General features: G+C 40.6%; 1 protein-coding gene and 1 long non-coding RNA gene across 51 annotated transcripts in view; one reads left to right on the top strand and one right to left on the bottom strand.

Annotated features, from left to right (window-relative positions):
- Positions 1-17,692, top strand: part of PBRM1 (polybromo 1) — a 150,135-nt gene that overhangs the window by 5,890 nt on the left and 126,553 nt on the right. For 41 of the 50 annotated variants that reach the window (XM_077993058.1, XM_077993046.1, XM_077993028.1 and 38 more), the window contains 3 exons: positions 123-275; positions 1,245-1,342; positions 11,150-11,297. In XM_077993058.1, coding sequence (XP_077849184.1) covers positions 138-275; positions 1,245-1,342; positions 11,150-11,297 — 384 coding nt within the window. In that variant the 5' untranslated portion in view covers positions 123-137. The remainder of the gene's footprint in view (positions 1-122; positions 276-1,244; positions 1,343-11,149; positions 11,298-17,692) is intronic. The other 9 variants (XM_077993048.1, XM_077993056.1, XM_077993042.1 and 6 more) reach the window with 1 other exon arrangement.
- LOC144339230 (uncharacterized) overlaps positions 1-17,692 on the bottom strand; it is an 85,005-nt gene that overhangs the window by 44,302 nt on the left and 23,011 nt on the right. The window lies entirely within an intron of this gene.

The raw sequence follows: 17,692 nt of genomic DNA, 5'->3' as shown, positions 1-17,692 counted from the left end.
TAAACTACAACATGTTAAAATATTCTCCTAAGTGAGCCAGGAGTTTGGTGGCACGTGACCAGCTGAAGACTTGGTGACAGAGTCTATTTAAATGTAAGAACATGGCTAATTATTTCTTATAGAAGAAGCTGGATTCCATGGGTTCCAAGAGAAGAAGAGCTACCTCCCCTTCCAGCAGTGTCAGCGGGGACTTTGATGATGGGCACCATTCTGTGTCAACACCAGGCCCAAGCAGGAAAAGGAGGAGACTTTCCAATCTTCCAACTGTAGATCCTGTGAGTAACTTGGATTACATGGTTTCTCTCTGCTTTTCCCACGATTCCCCTATCTTCCCTTTAATGATAAAATTGGTACGATGCAAGGCGTCTCCACTTTTTTAAGATTCTGTTGATTGATAGTCTTTTTTTATGAATATTATGTATTCAGCTAAGTCTTAGAGTAATAGTGTGATCTTAATGAATAATTTCAGTATGTTACATCATATATTCGTTCAACAAATAACTGTGTGACTATCATGTGACAAGCACTGTTCTCATGGTTGGGATATAACCATGTGGGAAACAAGCCCATTTTTCACATGGAACTTAGATTCCGGGGGGGAGTAGAATATAAACAAGTAAACAAATAAAGAATAATGTATCCTCAGCTGGTAATAAGTGCTAAGAGGAAAATTTTGGGTGATTTGGACTGTTTTGGCCTGAATTCCCTAGAAGAGAGTTCCAGACAGAGAACCAGTGCAGAGGGGTTGGGTCAGGGATGAGTTTGTGTGTCTTGGTTACAGAGCAGTAGATGGTCAAGAAGGAGAAGGAAACTGGCAAGCACCCATTCAGAGTATGTAGGGCCCACACGAGCAATGTTTGGAGTTTAGATTTTATTCTCTGTGAAGTGAGAAACCCTTCTGTTGGATGGCTTTAAGCAAGAGAGTGATGAACTGATTTAGTTTAAAAGAAAAAAAACCCTTCGATTGGATGACTTTAAGCAAGAGAATGATGAACTGATTTAGTTTAAAAGACAGAATCACCAGGAACATAAATCTGATGAAAGATACCAAAAAGTTAGTCAACTTGATTGTTTGAAAAGAGACATACTGTCAGCATATTTCAGACTTCAGCGTGTTTGGTAATATTGAGAGTCATCACATTTCTTCTCTACTTGTCTTTTATTGAAGAATAGAAAATAATTCTTACATCTACATTGGCTTTCTGTTCACGTTTTTAGTGATTTTCTCCTTTGCTAATGTGTAGATTGCCGTGTGCCATGAACTCTATAACACCATCCGAGACTATAAGGATGAACAGGGCAGACTTCTCTGTGAGCTCTTCATTAGGGCACCAAAGCGAAGGTAAGTTGGAAGCACATCAGTACAGTTGGGGGGGATTTGGTCCAGAGTCCATGTTTAATAACGTGTTTGGAAATTGAGCTTTTTGTTGGCAGGAATGGCTTAAGTATACTGGGGTCCAATTTTAGTTTTTAGTAGTCAAGCTGTAGTGAAGCTTTTTTTTTTTTTTTGAGACGGAGTCTCGCTCTGTCACCCAGGCTGGAGTGCAGTGGCCGGATCTCAGCTCACTACAAGATCCGTCTCCCGGGTTTACGCCGTTCTGCCTCAGCCTCCCGAGTAGCTGGGACTACAGGCGCCCGCCACCTCGCCTAGCTAGTTTTTTGCATTTTTTAGTAGAGACGGGGTTTCACCGGGTTAGCCAGGATGGTTTCGATCTCCTGACCTCGTGATCCGCCCGTCTCAGCCTCCAAGAGTGGTGAAGCTTTTTTTAAATTAAAAATCTGAGCCAGGCACAGTAACATGCACCTATAATCCCACCTACTTGATTTTTTGAGCCAGGCACAGGAGCATGCACTTGTAATACCAGCTGTTTGGGAGACTGAGGCAAGAGAATTGCTTGAGCCAAGGAGTTTGACACCAGCCTGGGCAACATAAACCCTGTCTCTTAAAAACAAAAACAAAACCAAAAAGACCTGTGCAGAAAGATCTCTTGAGGCCACGAATTTGAGACCAGCCTGGGCAACATAATAAGTCCCATCTCTACAAAAACATTTTTAAAAAATTAGGTGTGGTGGTGCTTACCTATAGACCCAGCTATTAGGGAGGCTGGGGTGGGAGGATTGTTTGAGCCCACGAGTTTGAGGCTACAGCGAGCCATGAGTGTCACTGCACTCCAGCCTGGGTGATAGAGCAAGAGCTTGCCTAAAAATAAATATTTAAAAAAGAGTACTGGCTGGGCGCGGTGGCTCAAGCCTGTAATCTCACCACTTTGGGAAGTCTAGGTGGGCAAATCACCTGAGGCTAGGAGTTCAAGACCAGCCTGGCCAACGTGGTGAAACCCTGTCTCTACTAAAAATATGAAAATTAGCCAGCGCAAGGCTGGGAGCAGTGGCTCAAGCCTGTAATCCCAGCACTTTGGGAGGCCAAGGCGGGTGGATCACCTGAGGTCAGGAGTTCAAGACCAGCCTTGCCAACGTGGTGAAACCATGTCTCTACTAAAAATACAAAAATTAGCTGGGCTTGGTGGCAGGCGCCTCTAATCCCAGCTACTTGGGAGACTGAGGCAGGAGAATCGCTTGAACCTGGGAGGTGAAGGTTGCAGTGAGCCAAGATCGCACCGTTGCACTCCAGCCTGGATGACAAGAGTGAAACTCCATCTCAGAAAAAAAAAAAAAAAAAAGCCGGGCGTGGTGGTGGGCACCTGTAATCCCAGCTACTTGGGAGGCTGAGGCAGGAGAACTGCTTGAACCTGGGAGGCGGAGGTTGCAGTGAGCTGAGATCATGCCACTGTACTCCAGCCTGGGTGATAGAGCCATTCTGTAGGTTGCCTTTTCATTTTGTACAGTGTCTTTCATGTACAAAAGGTTTTAATTTTCATAAAGTTTATGTCATCTTTTTCTTTTGTTGCCTGTGCCTTTGGTGTTGTATCCATGAAATGAATGCCAAATCCAATATCATGAAGCTTTTCCCCTATGTTTTTGTATTAATCAGGATTCTCTTGGACAGGACTAGGCTGCAAATTTTCCAAACTTTTATGCTCTGCTTCTTTTATAAAACTGATTGTGTTAAACAGTACCCAACTCACCTCTTGAATGCTTTGCTGCTTAGACATTTCTTCTGCCAGATACCCTAAATCATCTTTCTCAAGTTCAAAGTTGCACAAATCTCTAGGACAGGGGCAAAATGCCCCAGTCTCTTTGCTAAAACCTAACAAAAGTCACCTTTACTCCAATTCCCAACAAGCTCCTCATCTCCATTTGAGACCACCTCAGCCTGGACCTTATTGTCCATATTGTTGTCAGGTTTTTGGTCAAAGCCATTCAAGTCTCTAGGAAGTTCCAAACTTTCCCACATTTTCCTGTCTTCTTCTGAGGCCTCCAAACTGTTCCATCATCTGCCTGTTGTCCAGTTCCAAAGTCGCTTTCACATTTTTGGGTATCTTTTCAGCAGCGCCCAACTCTACTGGTACCAATTTACTGTATTAGTTCGTTTTCACACTGCTGATAAAGACATACCCGAGACTGGGAAGAAAAAGAGGTTTAACTGAACTTACAGTTCCATATGACTGGGGAAGCCTCAGAATCATGGTGGGAGGTGAAAGGCACTTCTTATATCAGTGGCAAGAGAAAAATGAGCAAGAAGCAAAAGTGGAAACCCCTAATAAATCCGTCAGATCTCTTGCAACTTAATCACTATCACGAGAATAGCATGGGAAAGACTGGCCCCCATGATTCATTTACCTCCCCCTGGGTCCCTCCCACAGTATATAGGATTTCTGGGAGATGCAATTCAAGTTGAGATTTGAATGGGGACACAGCACAACCATATCAGTTTTCCTCTAAGAGTTGTATAGTTTTAGCTCTTTTTACATTTAGGCCTTTGATCCATTTTGAATTAATTTTTATAAGTAGTGTTTAGGTGAGGATCCCGCTTCATTCTTTATATGTGTATATCCAGTTTTCCCAGCATCATTTGTTGAAAAGACAGCTTTTCTCTTTGAATGGTTTTGGCACCTTTGTCAAAATTCGCTTGACCATGTATGTGAGGGTTATTTCTAGGCTCCATTTGGTCCCTTTGTCTGTTTTTATACCAGTAGCACACATTTTAACTACTGCAAGCAACATATTCAGTGGCAAAAGACTTAAAGCTTTTCCTCTAAGATCACGAACAAGACAGAGATGCCCACTTTCACCACTTCTATTCAACACCGTGTTCACCGTGGAATAAATCCCACTTGGTTATGGTATATAATCCTTGTAATATGCTGCTGAATTCAGTTTGCTAATATTTTATTGAGAAATTTTGCATCAGTGTGCGTAAGTGATATGGATCAGTGGTTTTCTTGTAGTGTCTTTGTCTGGCTTTGGTATCAGGATAATGCTAGCGTCATAGAATAAGTTAGGACGTGATCTCTCCTCTTCAGTTTTTTGGAAAAGTTTCATAAGGCTTGGTGTTAGTTCTTGAAATGTCTGGTTAGAATTCATCAGTGAAGCTATCAGTCTAGGGCTTTTTCTTTGTGGGAGATTTTTTATTACTGATTTAGTGTCCTTACTAGTTATAGGTTTACTCAGGCTTTGTATTTCTTTGGTAGGTTGTGTGTTTCTAGGAAATTATCCATTTCTTCTAGTTTATCTAATTTGTTGGCATACATGTTTTCCTAGAACTCTCTCATAATCCTTTTTATTTTTGTGGCATTGGTTGTAATGTCTCCTCTTTATGATTTTAGTTATTTGCATCTCTTTTCTCCCTTCCTTCTTCTCTCCCTCCCTCCTTCTTTCTGTCTTTTTTTGAGACAGGATCTTGCTTTGACACCCAGGCTGGAGTGCAGTGGCAATCACAGTTCAGTGCAGACTCAACCTCCTGGACTCAAGCAGTCCTATCACCTGCGTGCTACTATACCTGGCAAATATATGTATTTTATATATGTGTGTATTTACATAGTAAACATATAAAATATATATGCTACGTATAATGTGTATTTTTTATTCATATATGTAAAAACATGCTGGATTCTTACATAATGCAACATATGTTAAAAAATACATATGTAATGTTAGGTAAGGAGATAGATATAGATAGATATATATATATATATACATATTTTTTTGTGTGTGTGGAGACATGGTTTCCCTGTGTTGCCGAGGCTGGTCTCAAACTCCTGGGCTCAAGTGATCCTCCTACCTTGGCCTCCCAAAGTGCTAGGATCACAAGTGTGAGCCACCACACCCAGCCTCTCTTTTTTTTTTTTTTTTTTTTTTTTTTTGAGACAGAGTTTCGCTCTTGTTGCCCAGGCTGGAGTGCAGTGGTGCGATCTCGATCATGGCTCACCACAACCTCCGCCTCCTGGGTTCAAGCAGTTCTCCTGCCCCAGCCTCCCGAGTAGCTGGGATTATAGGCACGCGCCACCACGCCCAGCTAATTTTGTATTTGTAGTAGAGATGGGATTTCTCTATGTTGGTCAGGCTGGTCTTGAACTCCTGACCTTAGGTGATCCGCCCACCTTGGCCTCCCAAAGTGCTGGGATTACAGGCGTGAGCCACTGTGCCCAGCTCTTTCTTTCTTAGTTAATCTAGCTAAGGATTTACCAATTTTGTTGATCTTTTTAAAAAAAAAAAAAAACTCTTTGTTTAATTTTTAAAATTGTTTTTCTGTTCTCTAATTTCATTTATCTGCATTCTATCTTTTTCTTTTTTTTTTTTTGGAGACAATGTCTTGCTCTGTTGCCCAGGCTGTAGTGCAGTGGCATGATCATGGCTCATTGCAGCCTCTGCCTTCTAGGTTCAAGCGATTTTTATGCTTCAGCCTCCCAGGCAACTGGGATTATAGGCATGTGCCACCATGCCTGGCTAATTTTTGTATTTTTAGTAGAGATTGGGTTTCACTTTGTTGCCCAGGCTGGTCTTAAGCTCTTGACCTCAAGTGATCTGTCCACCTCAGCCTCCCAAAGTGCTGGGATTACAGACATGAGCCACTGCACTGGCCCACCTTTCTATTTATTATCTACTGCTAGCTTTGGGCTTAGTTTGCTCTTCTTTTCTCTAATTCCATGAGAGAGAAGCTTTTCTTTTCTTTTTTTTTTTTTTTTTTGAGATGGAGTCTTGCTCTGTTGCCCAGGCTGGAGTGCAGTGGCACAGTCTTGGCTCACTGCAACTTCCACCTCCTAGGTTCAAGCGATTCTCCTGCCTTCCTGAGTAGCTGGGATTACAGGCATACACCACTATGCCTGGCTAATTTTTTTTGTACTTTTATTAGAGACAGGGTTTTGCCGTATTGGCCAGGCTGGTCTCGAACTCCTGACCTCAGGTGATCCACCTGCCTCAGCCTCCCAAAGTGCTGGGATTACAGGCTTGAGCTGCTGTGCCTGGCTGAGAGTGAAGCATATTTTTAAAATTATTTAATTTTTTTGTTTCATTTTTTTTTAATACCTGGTTCACATAGTCTGTATAAAAATTAATAGTTCTTATGGCTGGGCGCGGTGGCTCATGCCTGTAATCCCATCACTTTGGGAGGCCGAGGTGAGTGGATCGCTTGAGGTCAGGAGTTCAAGACCAGCCTGGCCAACATGGTGAAACCCCGTCTCTACTAAAAATGCAAAAATTAGCCAGGCTTGGTGGTAGGTGCCTATAATCCCAGGTACTTGGGAGGTTGAGGTGGGAGAATTGCTTGAACCCGGGAGGTGGAGGTTACAGTGAGCTGAGATCGCACCATTGCACTCCAGCCTGGACAACAAGAGCGAAACTCCGTCTCGAAAAAATTAAAAATTCATAAAAAATTTTTTTTAGCTCTTAAGACAGTATTGAAGTTGTCGCAGTGATGTTTAAAAGGGATCAGTTTTTTAAATTACACAGAGAGTCATCTTGCACACACCTTCCTATGGAAGGTATGTTCCGCTAACTAGAACATCTTTCCTCTCTTGCTGTCAAAATATAATCACTATTCTCTTCAAAACTCTGGCTATTGGCCAGACGTGGTGGCTCACGCCTGTAATCCCAACACTTTGGGAGGCCGAGGCAGGTGGATCACCTGAGTTCAGGAGTTCGAGACCAGCCTGACCAACATGGAGAAACCCCATCTCTACTAAAAATACAAAATTAACCGGTTATGGTGGCGTGCGCCTATAATCTCAGCTACTCGGGAGGCTGAGGCAGGAGAATCACTTGAACCCAGGAGGCAGAGGTTGCTGTGAGCCAAGATCACACCATTGCACTCCAGCCTGGACAACAAGAGTGAAACTCTGACTCAAAAAAAAAAAAAAAAAACAAAAAACAAACCATCTGGGAATTGAAGTTATTTGTTCTGAAAACATATATGAGAGTGTTAGAAAAGTGGTCCCCAAATATTTCCACATTCTAATCCCTGAAACCTGTGAATATATTGTGTTACATGGCGGAGGGGAATTAAGTTTGCTAATCAGCTGATCTTGAATTGGAGCGGTTATCCTGGATTATCCATGTGGGTCCAGTGTAATCACAAGGGTCCTTAAATGGGGAAGAGGGAGACAAGTTCAGTCAGAGATTTGAAGATGCTATACTGCTGGCTCTGAAGATGGAGGAAAGAGACTACAAGCCAAGGAATGCAGGTGAGATCTAGAAGCTGAAAAAGGCGAGGAAGTCTTTTTCACTAGATGCTCTGTACTAGACATCCAGAGGGCATGCAGCCCTGCCAATACCTTGATTTTAGCCCAGTGAGACCCATTTTGGACTTCTGACCTCTAGAACTAATATAGTAAATGTGTTTTGTTTTAAGCCTTCAAGTTTGTGGTAATTTGTTACAGCAGCTGTAGAAAGCTGTAAGTTAACTAAAGATTTAGATTCATTCATGACTGTTGATGCTACAGTGGGTAGCTACCGAGCTGTAAGTTGAACTGGAGACAAATTTCTCACCTCAACGAGTGAGCCACTGAGAGTGCAGTGTCATCATTCTGAATTAGGAGAGCCCTGTGAATTAGCAAATTAGCCATGGCCGAAAAGGAAGCATTGTTTTTAAAATGAGGTAACTGTCTCCATATTTGAGTTGGTTTATCAGTAATAGTCTTCTGAAAGTTATTTAATTAGCATAAAGTAGTAAAAGCATGTATTTATTGTTTGCCACATTCTAGACACAATACCAAGCATTTTCCCGACCATATCTTATTTAAAATTCTGAGTTATCCCAGTTTATAGGTGAGAACTTGCACAAGTTCTTGTAACTACTAAAAGATAACTGTTGTTCAGACTAAAGTCATTCTGACTCCAAAGCCTGTGCTCTTAACCATTATGTGGTATAGAGTAGCAGCATCATACTGAAGTATACAAAACACCTTTTATAGAAGATACCATCCCTCTGCTGCCTCCTTTTCACCGGCAGGCTAGTGGTGAGGGACAGAGGATACACACCTTGGGTGTTGGACCACTGTCATGTTACAACCTCAAAGGTAATGGTGGCTTTCTCTGATGCACCTCTGTGGAATGTATATTTTTTCTCAAGTATTTATGAGAATTAGTATTGCTCAGAGCTACACAATTTGTGAATACCTTTTTGATACTTTGTTTTAGTTACTTTATTAGTCTGCTTTGTACTAGGACATCCAAATCAACAATGGCTGAAACAAAAGAGAAATTTCTTTCTCTTGTGTAAAAGTTCTGTTCTGTGAAGTTGTCGAGGTACAAGTATTAGCCAACTCTATTCTGCGATCTTTGTTGTATCACCCTTGCCTGCACGGTCTGAGATGACTCACTACCACAACTACCTTCCAGCCAGTATGGAAAAAGAATGAATGTTAAGGACATGACTTGGATGTGACACACTTCAGCTCTCATATTGGCTAGAACCTAGCTGCAGTGAGGCTGGAGAATAAATATGGTCTTTAAGATTTTGTTTTGTTTTGTTTTGTTTTCCTTAGAGACAAGGTTTTGCCATGTCACATAGGCTGGAATGCAGGCTACTCACAAGCACCATCTTTCCACACTACAGCCTTGACCTGCAGGGCTCACGCAGTCCTCCCTCAGCCTCCCAAGTAGCTGGGACTACAGGCATGCAACACCGTGCTGGCTGAGAATATGGTCTTATTAGTAGCCATGCAGCAGCTTAGAATGCTGTCATCCTGGGAAGAAGGGAGAATGGGGTATGGAGTAGCCCACAGGCTCTCTGCACACCAGGGCTAGTGTTTCTCATTATGCTGATTAAAACTTTGCGTTTTGGCTATTTTGCAGCTGTACGCCAGACTGCCTTCACCTATTGTTTAAAGAGAAAAGTTGTTTTGAAAGAACATACAATATAATCCTGTTTATGTTAAATTTGGTTTGTGCGTACATGTGCCTATAGATAAGTCTGGAAGAATGTCTATAAAAATGCAAATAGTGCTATTTATTCTGGATTATAAGGATGATTCTTACCTTTGATGGTTTTCTGTATGTTTGATTTCAGTGGAAAAAATTAGTACTGTTAGAAATTAGAACTATTTCATTTTGAAATGGGGGGACCCTGTTTTGACCATATGACATAGAGTGAGAGGTTGGTATCCTGATTTTTCTTTTGTCTTTGTGGTAATTCTAAAAATGTTGGTGAGGAACCTTGTAGCAGTGATTCTGGGGGATAGTGTCCTTTCTAGGCACATGTCCTCATTGAATTCTCAATTGTCTACAGATAATCCCTTTAGCTTGAGACACTGCTGGGGTCCTGCCTCAATCCCCTTAGCTTGAGACACTGCTGGGGTCCTGCCTCAGCAAAGAGCACTGGACTGTGGGTCCAGTAGGCCCAAATGGAGAGGACCATCTTGGATATGAAGTTATCAAAGCCCTAATGTTTGCTGTGAGAAGGTTCCTTGATACCACTGACAACATCAGTATTCTTTCTGCTTTTTCTCTGATATCTCAATATTCTGATTTTTTTGGTTGAAAAAAGTTTCGTGTAAGTGGACCTGCACAGTTCAGTGGTCAACTGTACTGTATTAACATTCACATCCTGATTTCGATGGTTGAGCTGTGGTCCTTGTTTGTGAGAAACAAACACTAAATTATCAGGCGTGATGGGGCATCATGTCAGAACTTATTCAAATGGTTTGGAAAAAAGTACTGTTTTTGCAACTTTTATGTCAGAATACAAATTTAAAAATAATTTAAATATGCATAATAAAAGAATGGCTATAACTTGTCAGCTAAGATTTCAAGAGAGATTTAAGTCTTAATCGCCATGATGTTATTTGTAATAACTTATCTCTTACACATGTAGAATGGGGCTGAATACCTACCCCTGTGCAGAATTGAGAAAATAGTCACATCGTTTTTCAGAAGGTTTACTTGTTTCATGGAACTTCATTTGAAGAAAGCCAGAAAAAATACTAAACATCCATGAACCCTAAACCCAAGATGTTATTTTGGGAACTTAAGAAATTGTCATTAAAATTATTTAAGGAATTAAATAAATTAATTATTTTAAGAAATTTTGTCATTGTAATTACCTCCAAAGTTTCTTTTGTGTTCCTCACTACCTCTCTCCTTCAAGGTATAACCACAAAGCCAAATTTTGTATTTCTTAGTCCCATGCTTTTTTTTTTTTTCTAAGAGTTTGGTTGTGTTTAGATGTATCTGATGTCCGCTCATCTTTGTTAAGCTACTTAAGCCAAGGGCTCATCTTCGTCCTTTGTAATTTTAGTAATTGGTATTAAAGCAGCATTTATAACAGGCATTTGATAGTACTTGGCAGAAAAAATTTATGTGCTCACTTACTGAAGAAAGAGTCCGTTTTGTAGGTTTATAAAGAGAGTTGAGACATATATCTGTTTTCACACTTTTGAGCACTATGAAAGGTAAATCATTTTCATTTATAAAAGATGCCATTGACACAGGTTTAGCATTGGCGCCCTAAACATTAAATATTTAGCATAGAAAAGATCATCACAGGTGTTAATTTAGGTTTTTATATCATTAACATATGTTTTGAAAAGGGAATGCATGGGCATCTTGCTTTTGTTACTCCCTTTTAGTTCTAATGTGAGTTTGATTGCGGATTTTTTTTTTTTTTTTTTTTTTTTTTAGTAAGCTCCAAAGTCTGTGAAAGATTCTAATATGCCTGTCACTTGGGATATTGAACATTACCATAAATAGTTTTGAAATACAACTTTTTGTAAGCTTCAGATTAATATCTCCTTTAAAAAAATTTAAATTATAACAGAAATCAACCAGACTATTATGAAGTGGTTTCTCAGCCCATTGACTTGATGAAAATCCAACAGAAACTAAAAATGGAAGAGTATGATGATGTTAATTTGCTGACTGCTGACTTCCAGCTTCTTTTTAACAATGCAAAGGCCTATTATAAGGTAAGAAATTATGAAATTTGGAAGATACCAATTTGATAATTGGCTTCTTTATAAATCTGGCAGGTGAGTAGTAGTTTCTTTATGTGGCTTGAGTTTGTATTTGTCTTATTTGTAAAGAGACTGAACATTCATATGAGTTTTGTTTCTTATTTATTTACATATTTTAATTTATTATTTTTTGAGACAGAGTCTTGCTCTGTTACCCGGGCTGGAGTGCAGTGGTGAGATCTTGGCCACGGCAACCTCCACCTCCCAGGTTCAAGCAATTCTCCCACCTCAGCATTCTGAGTAGCTGGCGCTTCAGTCATGTACCACCATGCCCAGCTAATTTGTGCATGTTTTGTAGAGACCAGGGTTTCACCATGTTGCCCAGGCTGGTCTTGAACTCCTGGGCTCAAGTAATCTGCCTGCCTTGGCCTCCCAAAGTGCTGGGATTGTGGACGTGAGCCACTGTGCCCAACCCACGTTCATGTGATTATGAACTATTCTTATTTTTCCTCTGTCTGCTGAAATCTTTTGCCCATTTTTCTCTTGGTTGTTGGTCATTTTCATATTTCTGGAACTTTTTTTTTCTTTTTTTTTTTTAGAGACAGTCTCACTATGTTACCCAGGCTGGTCTCAAACTCCCAGCCTCGAGTGATCCTCCTGCCTCAGCCTTGTGAGTAGCTGGGACTACAGACATGAGCCACCACTCCTGGCTTTAGAAATTTTTTTTTTTTTTTTTTTTTGAGACAAAGTCTTTTGCCCAGGTTGGAGTGCAGTGGTATGATCTCAGCTCACTGCAGCCTCTTCTTCCCAGGTTCAAGTGATTCTCCTGCCTCAGCCCCCCAAGTAACTGGGATTACGTGTGCCCACCACCACACCCGGCTAATTTTTGTATTTTTAGTAGAGATGGGGTTTCACCATGTTGGCCAGGCTAGTCTTGAACTCCTGACCTCAAGTGATCCACACACCTCCCAAAGTGCTGGGACAACAGGCATGAGCCACCATGCCTGGCCATAGAAATTTTTTTTTTTTTTTCTTGAGACGGAGTCTTGCTCTGTTTCCCGGGCTAGAGTGCAGTGGCACGATCTCGGCTCACTGCAAGCTCCGACTCCCAGGTTCACGCCATTCTCCTGCCTCAGCCTCCAGAGTAACTGGGACTACAGGCGCCCGCCACCACGCCTGGCTAATTTTTTGTATTTTTAGTAGAGACGGGGTTTCACCGTGTTAGCCAGGATGGTCTCCATCTCCTGACCTCGTGATCCGCCTGCCTCAGCCTCCCAAAGCTGGGATTACAGGTGTGAGCCACCGCGCCCAGACAAAATTTTTTAATTATTGTAGTTACTAAACCTTTTTTGATTATGTGTTTTAGTTTTTATATATATATTTTTTCTTTGATTTTGTGCGTTTTAAATATCTTCTCCCACTGTGTGCATATCTTTTTACCTTTCATGGTATTTTTTGATGAACAGAAATGTTTTATTTTAGTATAATCAAATTTATCAATCTTTAAATGAGTTTATTTGTATCTTGTTTCAGAGATTTCTCTTGCCCAAGATATTCTTCTATTACATGCTTTTCTTAAAGTTTTATAGTTTTGTCTTTCACATAAGCCTTTAATGCAGCTGGGATTGATTTTTGTCTTTTATAAGGTAGGAATAAATGTAGCTGGGATTGATTTTAGTCTTTTATAAGGTAGGAATCAATTTTTTTCCCACGGGTATAACTAACACTATTCTCTCTGCGTTTGTTCGCAGTCACTGCTGTCATCATTTTCATGTATTCATGGATCTATTTCTGTCCTTTTATTCTAATAGGCCATTCTATTTCTATCTTAATTACTTTGGCTTTATAATTTTTTTTTTTTTTTTTTTTTGAGACACGATCTCTCTTGTTGCCTAGGCTGGAGTGCAGTGGCGTGATCTTGGCTCACTACAGCCCTCGTCTCCTGGGTTCAAGCAATCTTCCTGCCTTAGCCTCCTGATTAGCTGGGACTACAGGTGCTCACCATCACACATGGCTGATTTTTTGTATTTTTGATAGAGACGGGATTTCGCCACGTTGCCCAGGCTAGTCTTGAACTCCTGGGCTCAAGCTATCTACCCTCGTCAGCCACCCAAGTGCTGGGATTACAGGCATAAACCACCATGCCCAGCTTGCTTTATACTTCTTTTTCTGGTTAGAAAGCAGGTTAACTACACTTTACCCTTTGCCATTTCGTACGCATTTTACATTAGTGTGTTAAGTCAACAAGCACACAAAAAATTTTTTTTGAATTTTTATTGTGATTGCATTGACTGTAGATGAATATTAGTGAAAATTTACATAATGTTGACTGTTCCAGTCTGTGAATTTGGTATGTCTTCATTTATTTACATCTTTTTAAAAGTATTTTAGTAAAGCTTTAAATGTTTCTTCATAAAGATTCTGCAAATATGTTGTTAAGTTTATTCTTGAAACTATAAATGTTTTGGTTTTGGGTTTTTATTTTATTTTATTTTGTTTTGTTTTGTTTTGTTTTGTTTTGAGATGGAGTCTTGCTCTGTTGCCAGGCTGGAGTTGCAGTGGCCTGATCTCGGCTCACTGCAACCTCCGACTCCCTGGTTCAAGTGATTCTCCTTCCTCAGCCTCCCAAGTAGCTGGGATTACAGGCATGTGCCGCCACGTCCAGCTAATTTTTGTATTTTTAGTAGAGATGGAGTTTCACCATGTTGTCAAGGCTGGTCACGAACTCCTGACCTCAGGTGATCCACCCACTCTGGCCTCCCAAAGTGTTGGGATTACAGGTGTGAGCTGCTGTGCCCAGTCCTTTTAAAATCTTTTATATCCTCACTGATTTGTCTGCATGAACTTTCCACTTACTGAATTCAGTGTTTTAAAATCTTATACTCTGATTATCAATTTGTCTATTTCTCCTTATAATTCTGTTACTATTTGCCTTATATATTTTGAAATCATGCAAATAGGAACATACCAGTTTAAAATCATTATATTATCCTAGTAAATTGAACTTTTTGTCATTATGTGATAGCCCTTTTTATTACTAGTAATGTATTTTATTTGAAGTCTGTTTTGTTTGACATTAATGTAGTTATACTAGCTTTATTTTGGTGTTTACCTAGTTTGTTTTTTTCATTCTTATACTTTTAACATGTTCATATTCTTTTAATGCTGAGGTATGTCTTGTAAACAACATATATATGAACTCCTATTACTCCAGTGTATAATCTTTATCTTTTAACTAGAGCATTTCAACTCTTCATAGTTTTAGTAATTACCATTATGTTTAGATACGTTTCTACCGTCTAAATTTCTACTCTATTCATTTCATCTTTTTTTATTTATTTTTTAATCTTTTTATTTATTTATTTATTTATTTATTTTTGAGACCGAGTCTCACTCAGCTGCCCAGGCTGGAGTGCAGTGGTGCGATCTTGGCTCACTGCAACCACCATCTCCCGGATTCAAGCGATTCTTCTGTCTCAGCCTCCCGAGTAGCTGGGATTACAGGCACCCACCATCATGCCCAGCTAATTTTTGTATTTTTATGGGATTTTACCATGTTGGCCAGGCTGGTCCTGAACTCCTGACCTCAGGTGATCTGCCTGCCTTGACCTCCCAAAAGTTCTAGGATTACAGGCGTGAGCCACCATGCCTGGCCTTAAGTGTTTTTAAAGATGAGGTCTCACTAAGTTGCCCAGGCCAGACTCAAACTCCTGGACTCAAACAGTCTTCCCACTGCCGTCTACCAGGTAGCTAGGACTGCAGGTGCACACCACCTTGCTCAGTTTCTGTATTTTGCACTTCAATGCATTTTGTTATTTTTTTCCTCTATGCCTTCTTTTGATTTCATTTTTTTCAAAACTTTTTTCCTCTTATTACCTCTAAAATTTGGAAATTGTAACACCTATGGATAATCTTTTAGTTCTTATCTAAGAAGTTTTAGTATGCATAATTAACTTATCAAAGCCAGAAGCTAATCAGGATCTTAATCCTCCAAACAATACAAAGACTTTAGAATAATTCAACTCTGGTCACTCTTTTCCTTATTTATAATGCTGGTGCTGTGTACTTTAGTTCTTTTGTGGCAATTTTTGAATCTCGTAGAAAGTGGTCCCCAAGGTTTTTGGAACCAGGGACCAGTTTTGTGGAAGACAATTTTTCCATGGACAGCAGTGGATATGAGGGGTGGGGGGCAAGGTCAGGATGAAACTCTTCCTTCTCATATCATCAGGCATTAGATTCTTATAAGGAGCTCACAACCTAGATCTCTTGCATGCTCAGTTCACAATAGGGTTCACACTCCTATGAGAATCTAATGCCACTGCTGATGTGATAGGAGGAGCTCAGGCCATAATGCTCTCTTGCCTGCTGCTCACTTCCTGCTGCGTGGCCCAGTTCCAAACAGGCCATGGACTGGTAGCTGTTTGTGGCCTGGGGGTTGGGGACCCCTGCCATAAAATACTATTCAGCCAGGCATGATGGCTCATGCCTATAATCCCAGCGCTTTGGGAGGTTGAGGCAGAAGAGTGCTTAAAGCCAAGAGTTTGAAATCAGCCTAGGCAGTGTACTAAGACCCCATCTCTACCAAAAAAAAAAAAAAAATCGTTTTAATTGGCTGAGCATGGTGGCGTGCACCAGTAGTCCCAGCTACTTGAGGGGCTGAGGTGGAAGGATCATTTAAGCCCAAGAGTTCAAGGCCGCAGTGTGCTATGACCATGCGACTGTACTCCAGCCTGGGCAACAGTGAGCTCCTGTCTTTAAAAACATTAATAATAATAATAATAATATTGATTTGTAGAGTCAGTACCATTCATTATTGCGACTTTCTTTATTCTTCATTCCTTTTTGCTATTGAGAAGTCATCCGTCAGTATGATTGTAGTTCCTTTAAAGGTTTTCTGTCTTTTCTTTTCTAGCTGTCTTTAGTATCTTTTTCTCTTTTGTATTTTATAGGTTCATTGTGATATATTTTTTGTATTTTCATTAGAGACAAGTTTCACTGTGTTAGCCAGGATGGTCTCAATCTCCTGACCTCATGATCTGCCTGCCTCGGCCTCCCAAAGTGCTGGGATTACAGGCGTGAGCCACCACGCCCGTCCACCATGCCCAACTTTTAAACATTTTTAACACACCTGTTTTTTATTCTATGGCAGATTATTCTGATAATCTAATATTTGAATTCCAGTATCTAATACATATATTTGTTTAGTTTCACTGTCATTTTTGCTAGCTTTCTCTTGTGATTCTTTGATTCTTTGTGCCTCATGATTTTTTACTATGAGCTCATATTTCTTGGAACTTTAGAGATCACTGGAGCATTAAATTGATGTTGGTTTCATCCAGAAATGATTTGTTGCTTGTCCAGGATGACTGCCCTGTCTTTGTTAAGGCTAACTTATGATGAAGAGTTCTCAGAGATTCATTTCACGCCTCTCCTCTCCTCTCAGTGCCATGGTTTGAGATAGGCGTGAGTTTAGATAGGTAGAGGTTGAGATGGGCAGTCCTCCTTGCTCCCTGGCAGTGCAGAAACTGATTTGAGTTCCCACTAACAGTGTAGCCATGGCCTTTGGATTCCCAGCTTCTGGTAGACCTTGACCTTTGTCTTCCCTCCTTGCTGCCCAGAGAAGCCTTGGAAATCAAAGCTTGTTTTATCACAAATGAATGCCCATAAAGTGAACATTTGACTTCAGTGTTCTGGGTTTTCATCTGGGTTCTTGCTTTTACTCCTTTAATTTTATGAACATCCTTACTTCCTATTGGCATCCCATGTATGCATTTTTAAAGTTTTATTTTTTAAAGTTTGCATCCAATGTTGTTTTAACTAGAAGGTTTCAGTCAAGACTTTATTATACCCGCTATACTTCATGAACAGACATTTTGAAACAAGGTATTAAGGAATTTCAAACTAGAAATATCCTTTAAATCTATCCTTTAAATCAAATCTTATCCTTTAAGTTGTCTTTCTTAGTGTATCAGTAATAATTAGTTTTTTTGGGGTTTTTTTTTTTTTTGAGACGGAGTCTTGCTCTGTCGCCCAGGCTGGAGTGCAGTGGCGCAGTCTTGGCTCACTGCAAGCTCCGCCTCCCAGGTTCACGCCATTCTCCTGCCTCAGCCTCCCATGTAGCTGGGACTACAGGCGCCCGCCACCGCACCCGGCTAATTTTTTGTGTTTTTAGTAGAGACGGGGTTTCACCATGTTAGCCAGGATGGTCTCGATCTCTTGACCTCGTGATCCTCCCGTCTCGGCCTCCCAAAGTGCTGGGATTACAGGTGTGAGCCACTGCGCCCGGCCAGTTTTTTGGGTTTTTTGGTTTGTTTTTTTTTTTTTTTTTTGAGACAGAGTCTTGCTCTGTCGCCAGGCTGAAATGCAGTGGCACGATCTCGGCTCACTGCAACCTCTGCCTCTCTGGT

Source organism: Macaca mulatta, chromosome 2 (genome assembly GCF_049350105.2).
Source record: "Macaca mulatta isolate MMU2019108-1 chromosome 2, T2T-MMU8v2.0, whole genome shotgun sequence".
Taxonomy (NCBI): domain Eukaryota; kingdom Metazoa; phylum Chordata; class Mammalia; order Primates; family Cercopithecidae; genus Macaca; species Macaca mulatta.
Note: the sequence above shows the minus strand (reverse complement) of the source record. Positions and strands in the feature narration are given on the sequence as shown.